Source organism: Hetaerina americana, unplaced genomic scaffold (assembly GCF_022747635.1).
Source record: "Hetaerina americana unplaced genomic scaffold, ioHetAmer1.1.p SCAF_52, whole genome shotgun sequence".
NCBI classification, from domain to species: domain Eukaryota; kingdom Metazoa; phylum Arthropoda; class Insecta; order Odonata; family Calopterygidae; genus Hetaerina; species Hetaerina americana.
Window position 1 is genome coordinate 1,233,119 of NW_027287117.1, and position 15,268 is coordinate 1,248,386.

General features: G+C 41.5%; 1 protein-coding gene and 1 non-coding gene across 2 annotated transcripts; both read left to right on the top strand.

The window, feature by feature from the left end:
- The first annotated feature begins 365 nt into the window (after positions 1–365).
- On the top strand, positions 366–438 carry TRNAR-ACG (transfer RNA arginine (anticodon ACG)). The gene has a single exon. It is a non-coding gene; the product is annotated as a tRNA-Arg (tRNA).
- Positions 439–12,053: 11,615 nt separating this feature from the next.
- Positions 12,054–14,926, top strand: LOC139694681 (uncharacterized). Its single transcript, XM_071593182.1, has 3 exons — positions 12,054–12,084; positions 13,435–13,558; positions 14,487–14,926. The coding sequence occupies exon 3, from the start codon at positions 14,525–14,527 to the stop codon at positions 14,924–14,926; it is 402 nt and encodes a 133-aa protein (XP_071449283.1). The 5' UTR covers positions 12,054–12,084; positions 13,435–13,558; positions 14,487–14,524.
- Positions 14,927–15,268: the final 342 nt, after the last annotated feature.

Genomic DNA, 15,268 nt, shown 5'->3' on the forward strand with positions numbered 1-15,268 from the left:
CTTGTTTTTTTTCTTTTTTAAATAGATCACTTTGGGCAGAAATCGGCAATGTATTAGGACTTTCAGTTAGTGAAATCTTTCGTTTTGGAAAAAATCGGGAAACCATTTGAGGATTGTCCCATCAAAGCTGATATTCCATTACGAACGATGAAGACCAATTTTGTAGCTCAACATTAACTGGTTGAAACTTACCATAACCGAAAGTGGTACCCATGTACTCTCGAGGATGGTGTCGGAATAATTGCTTTGCGAAAGGTAATAAAAAATTTCCTTGTGTAAGGTGGAACTTTATACATAAATGATCACCTGGTTCTTATATAAAGGTTAAGGCAATGTAAGATGTAATAATAAGCCAATGGATTCGTGGCCCTGTGGCGCAACGGATAACGCGTCTGACTACGGATCAGAAGATTCCAGGTTCGAATCCTGGCAGGGTCGACTTTTTTTCTTTCGAGAATTACTTTGGTTTTTTAGTTTTATTTTTATCACATTATTAGTATTCAAAAGAATGGTCACGTTACTACCTACTGCTACTTCAATTACAATTCCTTTCAGTCTATAGTTTTGCATTTGCGCAATCAAGTGATTGATTTTAATTGACAGTTTGTTCTAATGCACTAGTGTGCTATAGATTTACTTTATTTTCAGGAAACGTTTCAGGATATGATGATCCACGACTTATTATAGGAAGTTCAACACATTTTTGATACCTGAGTATAATTATTATTAATAGGCAATCTACCGGTTAAGGTAGGTTTTTGGATGGACCTACCTAACATAACACAAAATCCATCATCCTACTCTACATCAGGTCCCTCTTCATCTCTAAGCACTTTCTTCCTCCCTTCATCCCGTCCAACATCCCAATCCTCTTCCCTCCCTTTCCTCGTTTGCCTAATATTCTCCCCTCTATTACAGTTTTCAACATCCCACTGCCGGTCAATACCCCCATCGTCCACTTTTCCTGCCTCCATAGGATTTCTCCCAACAAACCCCTCTCTTCGCCCACCATACCAAGTACTTCCTCATTTGTTTTCTTCTCTGTCCATTTCACCTTCTCCATTCTTCTCCACACCAACATTTCAAAAGCCTCCAATCTACATCTATCCTCTTGCTTCAATGACCACGTTTCTGCGCCGTACATAGCTACGCTCCATATCAAAGTTTTTACGAGTCTTTTCTTAACATCCTTACTCAACGTCCCTGTCATCAACTCCCTCCTCCTTGTGAAAACCTCTTTGCCTAGCGCAATTCTTCTCCCTACGTCCCTACTACTTTGACCGTGTTGGTCCAAAACACTTCCGAGATACGTAAACTGTTCTGCCTGTTCTAGTTTTTGCCCTCCTATTTTAATGTTTAGCTTAGCCTTTTCCTTTCTAGAAAATCGCATAACCTTTGTTTTATTATTATTGATTCTCATCCCATACCTGTCGTACTGAATTTCCAATTCACTCAGCGATGCTTGCAACCCCTTAGCTGACTGGCAAACTAAAGCTTGGTCATCAGCAAACCTAACTGATTTTACGAATTCTCCGCCCACTTTAATTCCTACCTCCAGTTCTTCCCATGCCTCTTTGATCATTTCCTCTACATACAGGTTGAACAGCAACGGTGATAATGGGCAACCCTACCTTACACCTCTCCCTAACAATGCCAATCCGGACTCCCCATTCCCCACTCACACCTGAGCAGTCTGAGATATTATGTTTTAAGGGTGCGTCAAATGCTCTGGTCATTCTGCACCACGGTCGATTAATTTAAGAAAATAATGCTTATAAGTAAATTTAAAGGCATTTAAGATTTTAACTAGGGTGGTGGGAAACCTGATACCCAGTAAACATCACAGCTTTGATAGAAATGACCTAATGGACATCACAGGAGGAAATCCACCAGTAAACATCAAGACCAGAATGTCTCCATCATCGAAGAACAGATCTCAGTGGGAGAAATTTTTCAACCATCTGGTAAAATCACAAATTACCTAAAAACAAAAGAATGAAACAAAAAAATTGCACATACAGTAACTTTAGGAATGAGTGCCCAAATAATATTTTTACTGTCCACAGAACATACATATCATATACATATAGGAGTCTTCGAACAAGGAAATTTACAAAATACATTTTTGCACTATGAATATGCTTAAAAAAGAGTACATATTAATCAATGTAATAAAAACTATGAGCTACAAGTACTTCCTGCAAAGGTTTCCACGGCATTGAATTGCTAGTCTCTGCATCTACGGGCTCTCCATCCACGTTCGATGTCTTTTGGGAACGACAGTTTTGCTGGTCATCCTGCCTGCGTCTTCAGGTCATAGTTATTTTTCGATGCTTTCTTGTCCACTTTATATAGTGCTATTAGTCAAGTTCTGCGGTCTGATTGGATAGTCCTTTTCCACACACGGTGTAATGGATATCCATTTTCCATGTTGAGCTTTCTTGGTCTTGGACAAGCATTATTTCTTATTTAAAAATTGATTGAATGAAGAATAACACTTGTTTAGAAGAAATTTCCTGAGTTTCAATTTGAAACCACATAATTTCTCGCACATTTTCAATGAGTTTGATATTGTGTTAAAAATTATTACACCCACTGCAATTGAGGTTTCATATGAATTTGCTGATTTCTGATAAAAAATGTGATTGTTATGATTTCCATTTGAATATAAGTAAATATATGCCATTTGCATTAAAGATATGGATATTATTCATGATTATGAAAGACATGGCAAATATATATTAAATTGAAGGAATGCTAAGAAAATTGAAATTTTTTTAATAAGAGTCTACATGGTTGAAAATAACTTTGTACAACACGCATGCAGGTGATCCCCAGAACACTATTCCATATGCTTCGCCAGGAGAAAAAATTAGAATGATACATGAGTTTTAATACCCCTAGATACTTATGCAGGAACCAAATAGTATGCCTCAAAGTGTGCAGTTTAGAACACTGATTATTAACATCCATATTCCGCGCACCAGTTTATTAAACATGTAGACCTAAAAACTTGGAATTGAATGTATAAATAATTATTTCTTGTCAAGATTGAAAACAATATCCTCTTGCAATATTGCACGATTAAATGCAAGGACCTGTGTCTTTTTGCGAACCTAGTACACAAGTATGCTTAGACTTTGATAGTTCATCATATTAATCTTGGGAACGATAATTGAGGTGGTTTCCTGTAGCCTTCCTCAATGGTGTCTTTAACGTGACACCATCATGCAATGGCCGCCCCACTGGGGTCAGATGCCATTGCAGCCGCCTCACTGAGGAACAGACGCTGCGTGCGTGGACTACCTTTCGTCTGGCTCCTAACCTTCGACCTATCTGGCATGGGTGACCCTACCAGGAGCAAATTTTATTACTCCCGCCAGCACAGCTCTAGGGGTCATCGGAACGCACAATCCCTTCCACCACGTCAAGGTTGTAGTCCGGAGTTTATTGAGTGGGATACTTCGATCAAGAGAGAGGGAAATCGAATTGGGACGATGGAAAAGTAGGCGGAGGGAATTTTTAGCCATTTCAATTCTGAAAGTGCGCATTTCGCGTATCCTCGAAGGGATTCGCACTGGAGCGACCTTGAGTCCTGCAGTTTACCGCTCCCTTCCTCGCCGAAAGCTAGCCAACAATGCAATTTCGTGCCGCTCCAGAAATGCGCGCGCGTCATAAAGCGAGCCATCGTGTGAATTCAGACTTGGTTCTCATTGTTAGTCCATGTCTATACAAATTCATGCCGTAACACAAATGTAAGTAAATGAGCCCGATGACGATGCCAATATCATGCGACCCGGAAAATAATTTGCAAGTTCCAATTAAATTGGCGATACATTGCTGTTGGAAAAATTTAATCAGGAACTCGGTAAAATAAATTTATTGGCAATTACTATTCCTCAGTAGATAGTACGAACCTAAATATTTCCTTAGTTTTCTTTGAGTTTACTTACTTAAGGGCATGGTACCTTGTACATTACTGGGAGGGTGGGTTTTAATGAAGGGTCAGAGGAGAGGGGGAGGGAGGGTTGAGGCACAGGTATCAAAAGCAGGATATTTGCTTGTTGTTGAGGCTAGAGAATATTGCTGGTCATTTTCGGTAAAACTTTGTACTTAAAACTAGCCGAGGAGTATGTCTCGGCGCCATAACACTGTGCATCTGCGATCAATATTTAGGTTTCCCCGAAGGACTCTGAAAGAACCGCATATTTATGGTTGTCATTTCCATCGGAATTTGGCCATTGAAGCCATTCCCTTCCAGTGAGAGGTTCAATTAGGCATTGTAGGCTGATTTCCATGTTTAGTTATGCCGGTGTATTTAATCCAAGTATCTAAGTATATATAAATATCAAATCTTTACTTCCTCGATGACACGGTACTATTTCCTTAACTACAGATGATTGATCACATTTGGTAATTACCTTCATTTATTAATTTACTTGTTTACTCAGAAAGTTTTATTTCATTTAATCTGTTTTAAAGTGAAAAGGTTATCACCTCTCTTATATCCCGACAGGTTTATCACCTTTTATTTTTATCGAGGAGGTCTAAATTTATTCTGCGGCGGAGGAAATACTTTGTTTATCATTAAAGTCGTCATTTTTTACCTTCGAGGCGCCCAGCCATCTCGAAGACTGTCGGCGAAAACTTTCCAGCCTCGGAGCAAGAATTACGTATATCTGAATGATAATATTGACGAAGAAATGGCACTGCGGTCGGACAATGTTATTCCGATTCCTTATCGTTCGCGGAAAAAATTACATCTTTAAGCCATCTGTTCTACACTTGATCTCTCTAATTTTATTGACATGATCTCTCTTACCGTAGCCCGATGGGGGTAATATAACGTTTTCAACATCACTGCAATAGAAACGTCATTCCAGGTTATGCTAGAGATTTAATCTGTAATTTAAACTTCGCTCCACTAAGTGATTCCCGGCCTACCTGCTGTAATATTTTGGATAGGCTACTAAGTTTATCATAACACTGTTTTACAACTGTAGCTCCTCTACGCTGCACGCGATCCAATTCGGCAATTAATCCAACTTCGTTAAAATCCCATATACTTGCAGCATATCCTAAATGAGGCCTAACCAGCGACAGATAACGTTTCTCTTTGAACTTTTCATCTCATTTACCAAGTACTCTTCTAATAAATCCCAATGTTTTGGTTAGCTTGTCCACATGTACCCCGTATGTGCTTCAACCAGGAGAGGGGGTGAGTGAGGGTATTGGGCCTAGGTATTTAATCGAGTCTACGCATTCCATTTCTGTAATTTATGACTACGCACTTGCGAGGTGTGATAGAAGGATAGCGGGGATTACTAGAGTAATAGTTGTAGAGTAATTTACAGCGGAGAGGCGGGATCCGTTGCCATAATATTGAATAAAAAGATAGGAAGGATCGTATTCAAAAAAGAGCAAGCAACGGATAGAATTTTACCCAGGTAAAATGAAAGCAGAACAGACGAACTCGGTCATTGTTCAGGTATACGAAACATGCCACCAAGCAATCATAAGGAGAAAGAAGTCGATATAGGGTATACATTCAGTTAGAGGATATAATCGCGGATGTTCCTGGAGGGAAGCATTTTATAGTGATGGGAGATTAAGATGCAATAGTAGGCCAAGGAAAAGATGGTCATGAGGTAGGCTATTATGGTTTAGGTAGGTGGAATGACCGCGGAGAGCAAGCAATTGAATTCTGCATGAGACAAGGGGTAGTCATCACCAACACAGTTTAGAGACCCCAACAGACGTAAGTATACATGGAGCATGCTGGGTTACTCTGAAAGGTATCAATTAGATTATATTGTGGTCAGGCATAGGTTTAGGAACAGCGTGACCAATTGGCAAAGTTTCCCGAGAACGGATGCGGACTCATCACAATTTAGTTGTCATCAAGTACAGCGACCGATTCAAAAAGAAAACGCTTAGGTTAGGGTTAGGAAATGGAATTGAGACACATTAACTGACAAGAAAGGAATATCAGCAGGCCGAATTTAACAATGCTATATAGAATATTTAATATAATCTGATAACCTTTGTGACGTTGTGCTTGGCGCAGCGTCACTTGCCCAGTTCGCATACGCGCGCCCATCTCGCGAGCCGTAGAACCGCGTGGCGCTATCTGTTGGCGCCGACAGCGTATGAACAAAAAAAGAAGGCCGAGCACGCCGCGCGCAGGGAGTGCCGGCCAACACGTGTTCAGCGAACCAGTCCGTTGTGAGACGTCCGATACGAAACATCGCCTGCTATCATCGTCGAGCCACCGACAGCCTGTGGACACCGGTTGTGCGCGTGCCAGCGACCCTCGATCCCGACGCAAGCAACCGACCTCGCCGTGTGGGCCCCCGCAGGCCCCGACCGGAACATCGGTGAGCCAGCAGCCGCCGTGCCTGCAGCGGCCCGAGATCCGACAGCGAGGCGGCCATCTTCGGCTGCAGCCGAGCTCGGCCATCCAACACCTTGCCCAGCAGGCGTCGGCGCCGCGCGTCCGGGTCACTTGGGGGCGCCCACCCCTTTTTTACGGAGGATTGCGACAGGTTGGTTCTGTGCGCGACGCGATCATGTGTTTTTCGGAGTCGGTTCGAGGTGCGCGGCGTGGCTTCCGCGACATGCGAAGTGTGTAGCGTCGAGTGGGCCGAGCGTGTGAGCGGAGAGAGAAGTACGGAATGTGGGCCAGCGGGCCAGAGAGAGTTTGAGTGTGAGAGAGAGACAGAAAGAATGGGCGTATCGCGATGTGCGCGGATGGCATCGCAGGGATGTACACCTTTCTTGTCATAATAAATACAGTTCTTGTCAAATTTACTCCGCGGAGTCCATTTTTATGCGCCTCCTTGCATTCTTCGCGATCTTAGTTGAAGAGCCGCTGCCCACCCCGGGGCACATAAAAGGTGAGCCAGCCCTCCCATGGGACGAGGAGTGTTATGGGCCAGGTAAGAGCCGAGCGGCGTGACTCAGCGGCTAGCCATGCGGCTAGCCTGGCGCCCTTACAAGTAGAGTCGCGGCCTTCCCTTGTCTCGCGATATCGGGGAAAATTTATATATAAATTAAATACCGCGTCACACCTTCTACTGAAGCAAATACTCGAAAAGGAAAAATAGTGGAGGAATAGAGAAATAAAACCCTTTGTAAGTCCGGTATGTGTATTAACACATACCTCCAGTATCACTAAATTTAAACTTCAATGCCTCTACATTACTCTCTTGTTTGGCTTATGACAAAAACGGAATATAAAAAGAGAACGATTGAAGGTTAGGGTTACTGTTGATCGGAAATACAATCTCAGAGCAGCACATTACTAATTTCAAATTCTTGCTGATATTGTCAATATCAATTCAGAAGTATCTTTAGTTCAACAGGCAAGCCATCATTAGTCACCGGTCGTGGTGGGCTTAAATGATTATCTTAAACAGCTAGTGGGCTGTTCTTTGTTAGTTAAACAAGTCAGTGAGATCAATTTGCACGATAAAGTAGCCTTTGTAGAGCCTAAAGACATTTTTTACTTATATGATTCGCCACATCAATTAGGCCGAACGGATTCGTCCGAATGCAACATGCGGCGGAGTGATCGAGAGGCCGCCCGGAGTCCGATCCTTTGATGAGGGAGAGGTGCCGTTCGGGAAGCCGGAGGATTGGAAGGTTGTCTCGCGCAGCAGCGGGGGAAAGTTAACGCTGCGGCGAGGGAGGGGAGATGCTGAGGCAAACCTTATCCCCGTCTTCAACAGGTATCGGAGGATAGCCCAGTGGTATCTGCAGCCCCTACCTCCGCCGCTGTGAGAGGACCACCCAGAAGGAACCATCAGAGTGGGAAGGGGGGGATTCTAGTGATAGGCAGCAGTAACGCCAGGCGTGTGGTAGTCCCATTGCGGGAGAGGGCAGACCGTGAGGATGTGAGCCAGCGCCTGACGGAGGAGATGGTGCATTCCTAGTGGTGGCGGCGTTCCCCAGATGACGAAGGCGGTTGGAGTGGCGGCTGTAGGCACGAAGTGTTCCAGGTTGTGGCTCATAATGGCATCAACAATGCCGTGGACCGTGGATCTGAAGAGATTTTGAATTCTTTCATGGAATTGAACTCGAAAGTGAAGCGGTTGAGTGGTGTCGAGGGGGTTGATGTGACGCTCTCGATCTGCAGCCTTGTGCCCTTGAGGAATGATCGTGGACATCTGGTTTGGAGGCGAGTGTAAGGCATCCATCAGAGGTTGCGTGGTTCCTGCAGGAATATCGGGGCATCCTTCGTCGACCTTCAGCCGGTGATTCAATCGTGGAGGAAACCCCTTAACCGTTCTGGTGTTCACTACACACCTGAGGCCGCCAGATGTGTAAGGGATTTGATATTAAGAAGAAAACGATCCTCGTTAAAAACTCGAAAAACCGTAATGTCAAGGAAACATTAATTGTATTGGTAGTAAATTGCTAGAAGCCGAATGAAAGCCGCAGAATATTATCACGTTATACAAAGCACAGTAGTAGTAGTATTTAGGGGAGGCGATCCTCGTTAAAAACTCAAAAAACCGTAATGTCAAGGAAACATTATCTGTATTGGTAGTAAATTGCTAGAAGCCGAATGAAAGCCGCAGAATATTATCACGTTATACAAAGCACAGTAGTAGTAGTATTTAGGGGAGGCGACCGACAGCCGAGGTCATTTGCGCCATTAGGGATGGACACGAAGCACCTGAAGTAGGAATCGAGAAAAATATTCAACAACGCCAGGATTTGAACCCGGGCCCTCTGGGGGGGAAGCCAGTAAGATAGCCACCGCACCATCACGATAGAGAATTTCTATACACGCATTTTTCAGACCGCAAGTCGACAGAGATAATTAAATGCTAGAATTTGGTCATCCAATCAAAGGTTTCTCATTCCAACCCAATGATCGCGATATTATAATCGGAGGAGATTTCATGTATTGAATGGAGTTTTAGGGGAGGCATATTTAGTTTTAAAACGGACGGTAAAGACAAAGATATCTGCGCGTCACTATTGAATTCTTTTAAGTTGAACTCATTGAATCAAATTGTCACATCACCAACTACGGGCTGCCGTACCTGTGGTGAATGCCGTGCTCTTCATTCTTACAGTCTTTGGCAGAATGTCCGAATCCTTGACACTTATAGCACCAATAAACTTGTATATGGTCACTAAATTTGCAGCTTTCATATACAATGAATATTCTACCTCGTGTTTTAATTTTCTTTCTAGTGTTTGGGTCCTCTTCTATCAACAGGGAAATTCCTTTTTCCAAATTTGTAAAGAATTTTAAATGTGCCTCTTCCGTCTACTGGTTCTGATTTCTCATTGCTTCCAGGAGTGTTTCATTGTCTCTGATGTCTATACTTCCTATATTGCCATAAAAGGGTTTGTCCTCTATGGAGTTATCATTACAAAGCCTTTCATTCTGGGAAGTTTCACAAATACTGGATTTTTATTTAATTCCTGGTTCATTTGGCACAATACACACTCTCTTCTTAGCAATTCTCACCAGCTTGGTTACTCTAAGGCCAATTTTCCTTGGCTGCAATGATTTTATTGAATCTTCTCTTATCCTGTCACTAGTCTCAATCTTGGATTCGCTGCCAGGATAGATAAGTACCGAGTAAAATGTTGGTGGTTTGACCATCTTATTCCCTTGCACGTTAATTTTCGTAAAAAGATAGATGAATCTCCCGTAACAAAAAGCAAAAAAGGACATGTCAACTAGGTGGAATTCCACATAATGTACAGGTTTGTAACACACCTGTAATGTTTGAACGATTCACTTAGCTGAAGAAACCAATCCCATCTACATTTGCTATGCATAGTCACAACCTTCAGATACTAGATGAAAAGGAGTGGGATGTTTTGGAAAAAAAGAAATAGAAAATTTGTAAAAATGCTCTGCTGCCACATTCTACATCAGTGGGGAGAGGGCCACCCATGTTTCCAAAATTCCTTTTAGAGTAACATTTTTGATTATGCACACATTTAAATTTTTAAACAAGGAGTTGCCTAAAGTAGAGTCCATCGCTGACAAAATGCTGGAGAGGTGCCAAAAGAGATTTTAAGATATTAATATAAATTCCCTATTAAGAGAAGCATGTTTACTAGATCCAAGATTGAAAAGACATGCTTTCTCATAAGATACAAATTTTAAGGCAGCCAACTTACGCAATAAAGCCAGGCAGTCCATAAGTACCCATTACTTACTGAGCTGCCAGAACCTGAAGAACCGAGACCCCCACAAACTTCTTCAATGTGGGAGGAGTTTGATTCCACTGTTTCCAGCCAAAAGAAGGGACATCCAACAGCAATGGGTGAAGTGGACAAGTACCTCCAGGAGGAGTGTATGGAGAGAACCTCTGACCCACTCATTTGGTTGAAGAGCAGGAAACTGGTCTGCCCTAGACTTTATTGGCAATTGAAAAGAAGGTTATGTGTGATGGGCACTATATTGCCTTTTGGACATGTTTTTTCAGAGAGAGGCCAATTTCTTACAGTTGACTGGGCCCTAACAAATTATCAACGATGACTTTTAGTAGTCATAACTTGGAGAATTGAATGCTTCTTTTTCCATCACTATTACTGCTTAGTTCAGAGTCAGTAAATTTCAAAATACTTCCAATTTTGCTGATGCAATAATTCTTGTTTCTATATTTTGAAGAAATCATAACATTTTTAATGTTAAAATAAACCAGTAAAGCTGTACCTGTATATGTTCACCAAATAAACTAAAGGATAGGCTACAACATAACTTCTGTTTTCATAAAGCAAAATATGTATTTTGCAAGATTTGTCGGCAAATAAAATTCTTTTTATTGTATCACAATCCATTTCATATTATGGGCATTTCCATTTTTCAATATTTCCAAAATCTTATTTCAATTTCTTGTATGTCATGTTTATTAAAGAAGAGCATAGACACCAATTTACTGAAGAGTATAATTACAATACTGTATTAAATTTGTATCATGAATACAGTATTTAAATAATGTAGACCTGGCCGGTAACAGTGGCCCACCCATATTTCAGCCTCATCTTGGGCCATCTACTACATAACACTTTGCAAGAATATAAACGAGGCATGGGTACAAACACTATGCTCTTAGCCATCAAAAGAAATACCAAATAGAGAAATATGGTCTTACCTCTTGATGTCAAATATCTGTATCTAATTATTTGATTAATTTAAGTTAATACAAGAATAAAACGACATTCATGCGGAAGACGTCGAATTTTTTTTGTCTAAGGAAAACTCAGCCTTTCACTAACTCTCGCCAAAAAGCCCTTCGATTTTCAACGAAAAAAAAGTTTCTCAAAGAAATAACCAATGTTATTATGACCAACATATATTGTAAACTCCCGCCATGGCGATTAGTCTTCTGCTCGTTGGCCCGCCTCTGTCGTTTGGCATTATGGGATCGCAAAATGGCCTATAGAGATACACGTGCCCAAAATATTAGGGCCGAAATTTGCAACCGCATTTGCGACTTCTTGCTGCACACCGATTATGGACACTAAGGCAAACGGTGGCTTTCGGTAGTTGAATAAAGATCAGCTTTGTTCCATGTCAATATAAGTTCTTAGGAAAACTGCGATACTCCATCAGCTCAGAAAGATATCATTCAAAGCTGATATAGAATTTCCTTTACTCAGCTTTGGCAGTATGTGTGATTAATCGTGAAAAATGAGTTCATACTTCATCCTGATGCTAATCTGGGATGCGATGGCGTTCTTCGTAAATGTGAGTGATTATTGCGCCAAACTGTTAAGTTGAGACGGTTGGGAGGCAGCTTATGTTTAAACAGAAATATGTGGTGGGCTATTACTAATTATTATCCACAGGAATATTAAATTGGAATTTATATTGGGAAAGACTAGAGGATATAATGTATGTCAAATAAGCAGAGTTGTTAGTGGGCCGTTTTAATTTTGTGTGTTGTGTTACCTACGTGAAATAAATTGTAATTGTTTTATGTGTTCCGTACGGTTTTGGTAACAATATAGGGAGTGATATTTGGGCAAGAGGAGATCTGAGATGTCTTTTGTTTTATCTGTTTTTGAAATCTGGTAATATGCTGTGGAGGATACAAGATATCCCTGGTTGGTGTGTACTAAATATACGCAGAAACTGACGGGATTACGACTAATTAAGCATCGGTGTGCTGAGTGTTTGTTTGTTATCTACAATCGGGGTGCAATCTTGAAACGAAAGTCGGGATAACCATTTGAGAGGTCAATGTTAATCACAAAATTGAACTATGTCAGTAACGAAGATATCATTTGCCGAAAAGCATTATTTCGCGTGTTCTGTTGTGACTAATATGTTGAGAAACGATTAATAAGAAACATTTTGTAGTGTAGCGAAAATACTCGCTCCTCGTTTAGGTCAACATGGCAGCACTGAGATTGTAAATTTTAATTACCAATTACTTGTGGCGAGGGATATACATTTTTGGTTTTAAAACCCTTGGAAGTCCAGTATCCTTAATCTACTGGCATGAACAACTAATATCCCTTTTAGTCTTTAAAAAATTGTTCATGGATTGAATAGGATTTGTTGCTGTGGTGCTCTTATGTTGAACTGTTGGTCCTCTTGCCACTTTTAAATAGCGTGTGTATGCTGTGAATTAATTTCACGCTGGGACCAAGAGAGATTTGGGTGACGATGCAATCGCCAGCGACGCCACATGAACTGTGTTCATAATCATGAGAAAAGGAAGAGCTTAGCCGAAAGTTCTTACGAAAAAGCTACGGATTTGTCAGAGTTGCCCTGTTAAAAAATATATACTTGTAGGTCACACGAAGTGCAATGCAATTTTAGTGAACGATTACACGTGGCCACAGGTGATAAATCCTCATATTAATCTAGGTGGCTACGACCGTCGAAATACTGTCTTAACTTAGTAAGGTTTTAATGTTTTCCACTGTGTTCTCTTGCCTCCTAACAAAATTCCGATTGAAATCCTACTCGACAGCAAGTCTCTTGTTGTCTCAACATACTTTCTTCATTCCGTCCGGCCTCCCTATCCATCGTTTTCCTTCCCCAACTTCCTCGCTTGCCTAACAATCTCCCCACTAAATACCAGTCTTCGAGACCCTTCTAATTGCAGTAGTGGCTAGGAGAATTACTATATTTCCATCGACCATAATAATTCTACGGTAATGCATGGATTAATATACTCCTCATCCTTGAACTCTCTTATACCTAACCCCCTGTTAACTGTGTTTTGAACATTAGTATCAGTTGTTAATTAGAGGTTCAAATCGTGAGAAGAAAGCTTTTTGAGGATGGGAAAATAATTTTTTCATAACAGTAATGGCTAAAAATGTTATTTTAAATTTAAATATCAATTGTACAGCTTCGTTCAATTTCAAATTCACAGTATGAATGTTGATGGTATTTTGCATTGATACACTCTACATCTTGAATGTTTGTCTCTGATCCTGCAGGAGCGTTTGGAAGACGAAGAATTGTTCTTGTCCTTTAGTGTGGATGTGGAAATTAAGGAGGAGTGTGATGTAGACATTAATCAAGATGGAGGAGGCCTGGGAGGTGATGTGTCGCAGGTACAAGGTAAGGAGGGATCATGGCTGCTGCATTTTCACTTTTGCTTCTTGCGAATCCCTTTCAATGGCCTTTTTTTGTTTTCCCCTTTGGTGATGTAGAAGTGGCAGTGGTTATGTCGTCAATATATACAAACGTGTAATTGCAGATACTTTTTTTTTGCCCAGCAGTTTTATATTCCATCGTCCCTTGTATTCACTTTGGTGACATTAATTGTGAAATTTGTGTAGTGTCTTTGTCATGTGTTAGCTTTTGTTATTTTGAGTTTTAAAGACTATCAAGATTCTGTCCTTATGTACAAGGGTGTTCTTAATTTTCATTCATTTAGTTCAAATTCTTCATGTTGGTGGCTATGATTCCATTTTCTGGAGCTAAATTTCCTGGTTAAAATTTTCAATGCTGTCTTTGCAATACGTGTTTTGGAAATGATTTCCAAATTCCGCGATGCAGAAGTTCTGTCGATAGTGCTCTGAGCTGGTGACGGGTGGGCATGGGATCAGTTGCGGTTAATGCCCCCCCCCCCCCCAGTACCCTCAGCTGCTCTGCCATCCATTCACGTTGTTAATTCATGCCCAAGTGTCAAAAATGTGTTTTCTTAAAACTGATGTCCCGACTGAATTTTTCAATATCCTCTGCTTAGTTTGGGAAATAGTGGGAAAAGTGAAAATGTAATGATGTAAATAAGGAGTTCCACTTTCTTAGGAATAACAGGAAGTTTCATTTGGTCTGATAATAATGTAGTAAATTTTGGGAAAGCGTTCATTCCTTTGATGCAAATACATGGTTTAGGTGTACATACATGCGTGTAAATAAAACAAGTAACTTGAACTGCGCAAAGCTGTTAATCTTAGGGCTAACCCGTTGTATGATCCTACTCTAAGGGACCATTTGGTCTCAATTTCGCCCAAATAAAGACCTCTATCTATCTATCTTTCAGGTGGTGGCCAAGGGCGAGATGGCGCCGGGAAGGGGGGCATGGGGTACTTTCTGCACAGGTGTCAAATTTGCAAGGGTTTGGAGGGATTTGCACAGAAGGTCGCCCTCTTAGCTCAAGTGGTGCGTGTGGCACCTGTCGGGGGAAAGAAACTCAAACGTGATGTTTGTACCGAGGCGTTCAAATGCAAAAGGGACTTTGATGGGCACGTGGCGTTGGTGCATTCACGGGGAAAGGAACGTACAAATGTGATCTTAAGGGTGTTGTTTGAGAGTGGATGCTTTTGGACACGTCCCACGTTTGTGTGGCCTTTCACCAGTGTGTGTCGACGTATGGCCCTCGAGGAGTTGATTGTGACGGCAACCTTTCAAACATATCTCACACTTGTGTGGTCTTCCACCAGTGTGCGTCGAAATGCGTCTCTTAATGTTTTGCTCAAGTGAGAATGCTCTTGAGCATATCTCGCACTGGAGCCACCCGTCACTTGTGTGTGTCAACATGTGCATTCTCAGTTGACGCTCACTTCACTTTTGTGACCTCTGGGGCAGTGTTGGCGTTGGTGTTTCTTTTTCAGAGCATGCACCAATGTCATGTGTCCATCGAGGTCACTTTTGCACTCGAACGCCTCGGAACTAACATCATGTATGTGTCGTTCTCCTCTTCACAAGGTGCACATGCATCACGTGAGCTTTGAGGATGTCCTTTTGTGCGAATCCCTCGTTCCAAATCCGAAACCTCTGCAGAAGTCACCATATAGTATTGCTCCGGAAATGGCTGGACTTTTT

Excerpts from the sequence above, each read along its gene's own strand:
- LOC139694681 (XM_071593182.1), top strand. The coding sequence starts at position 14,525 with ATGGGGTACTTTCTGCACAGGTGTCAAATTTGCAAGGGTTTGGAGGGA.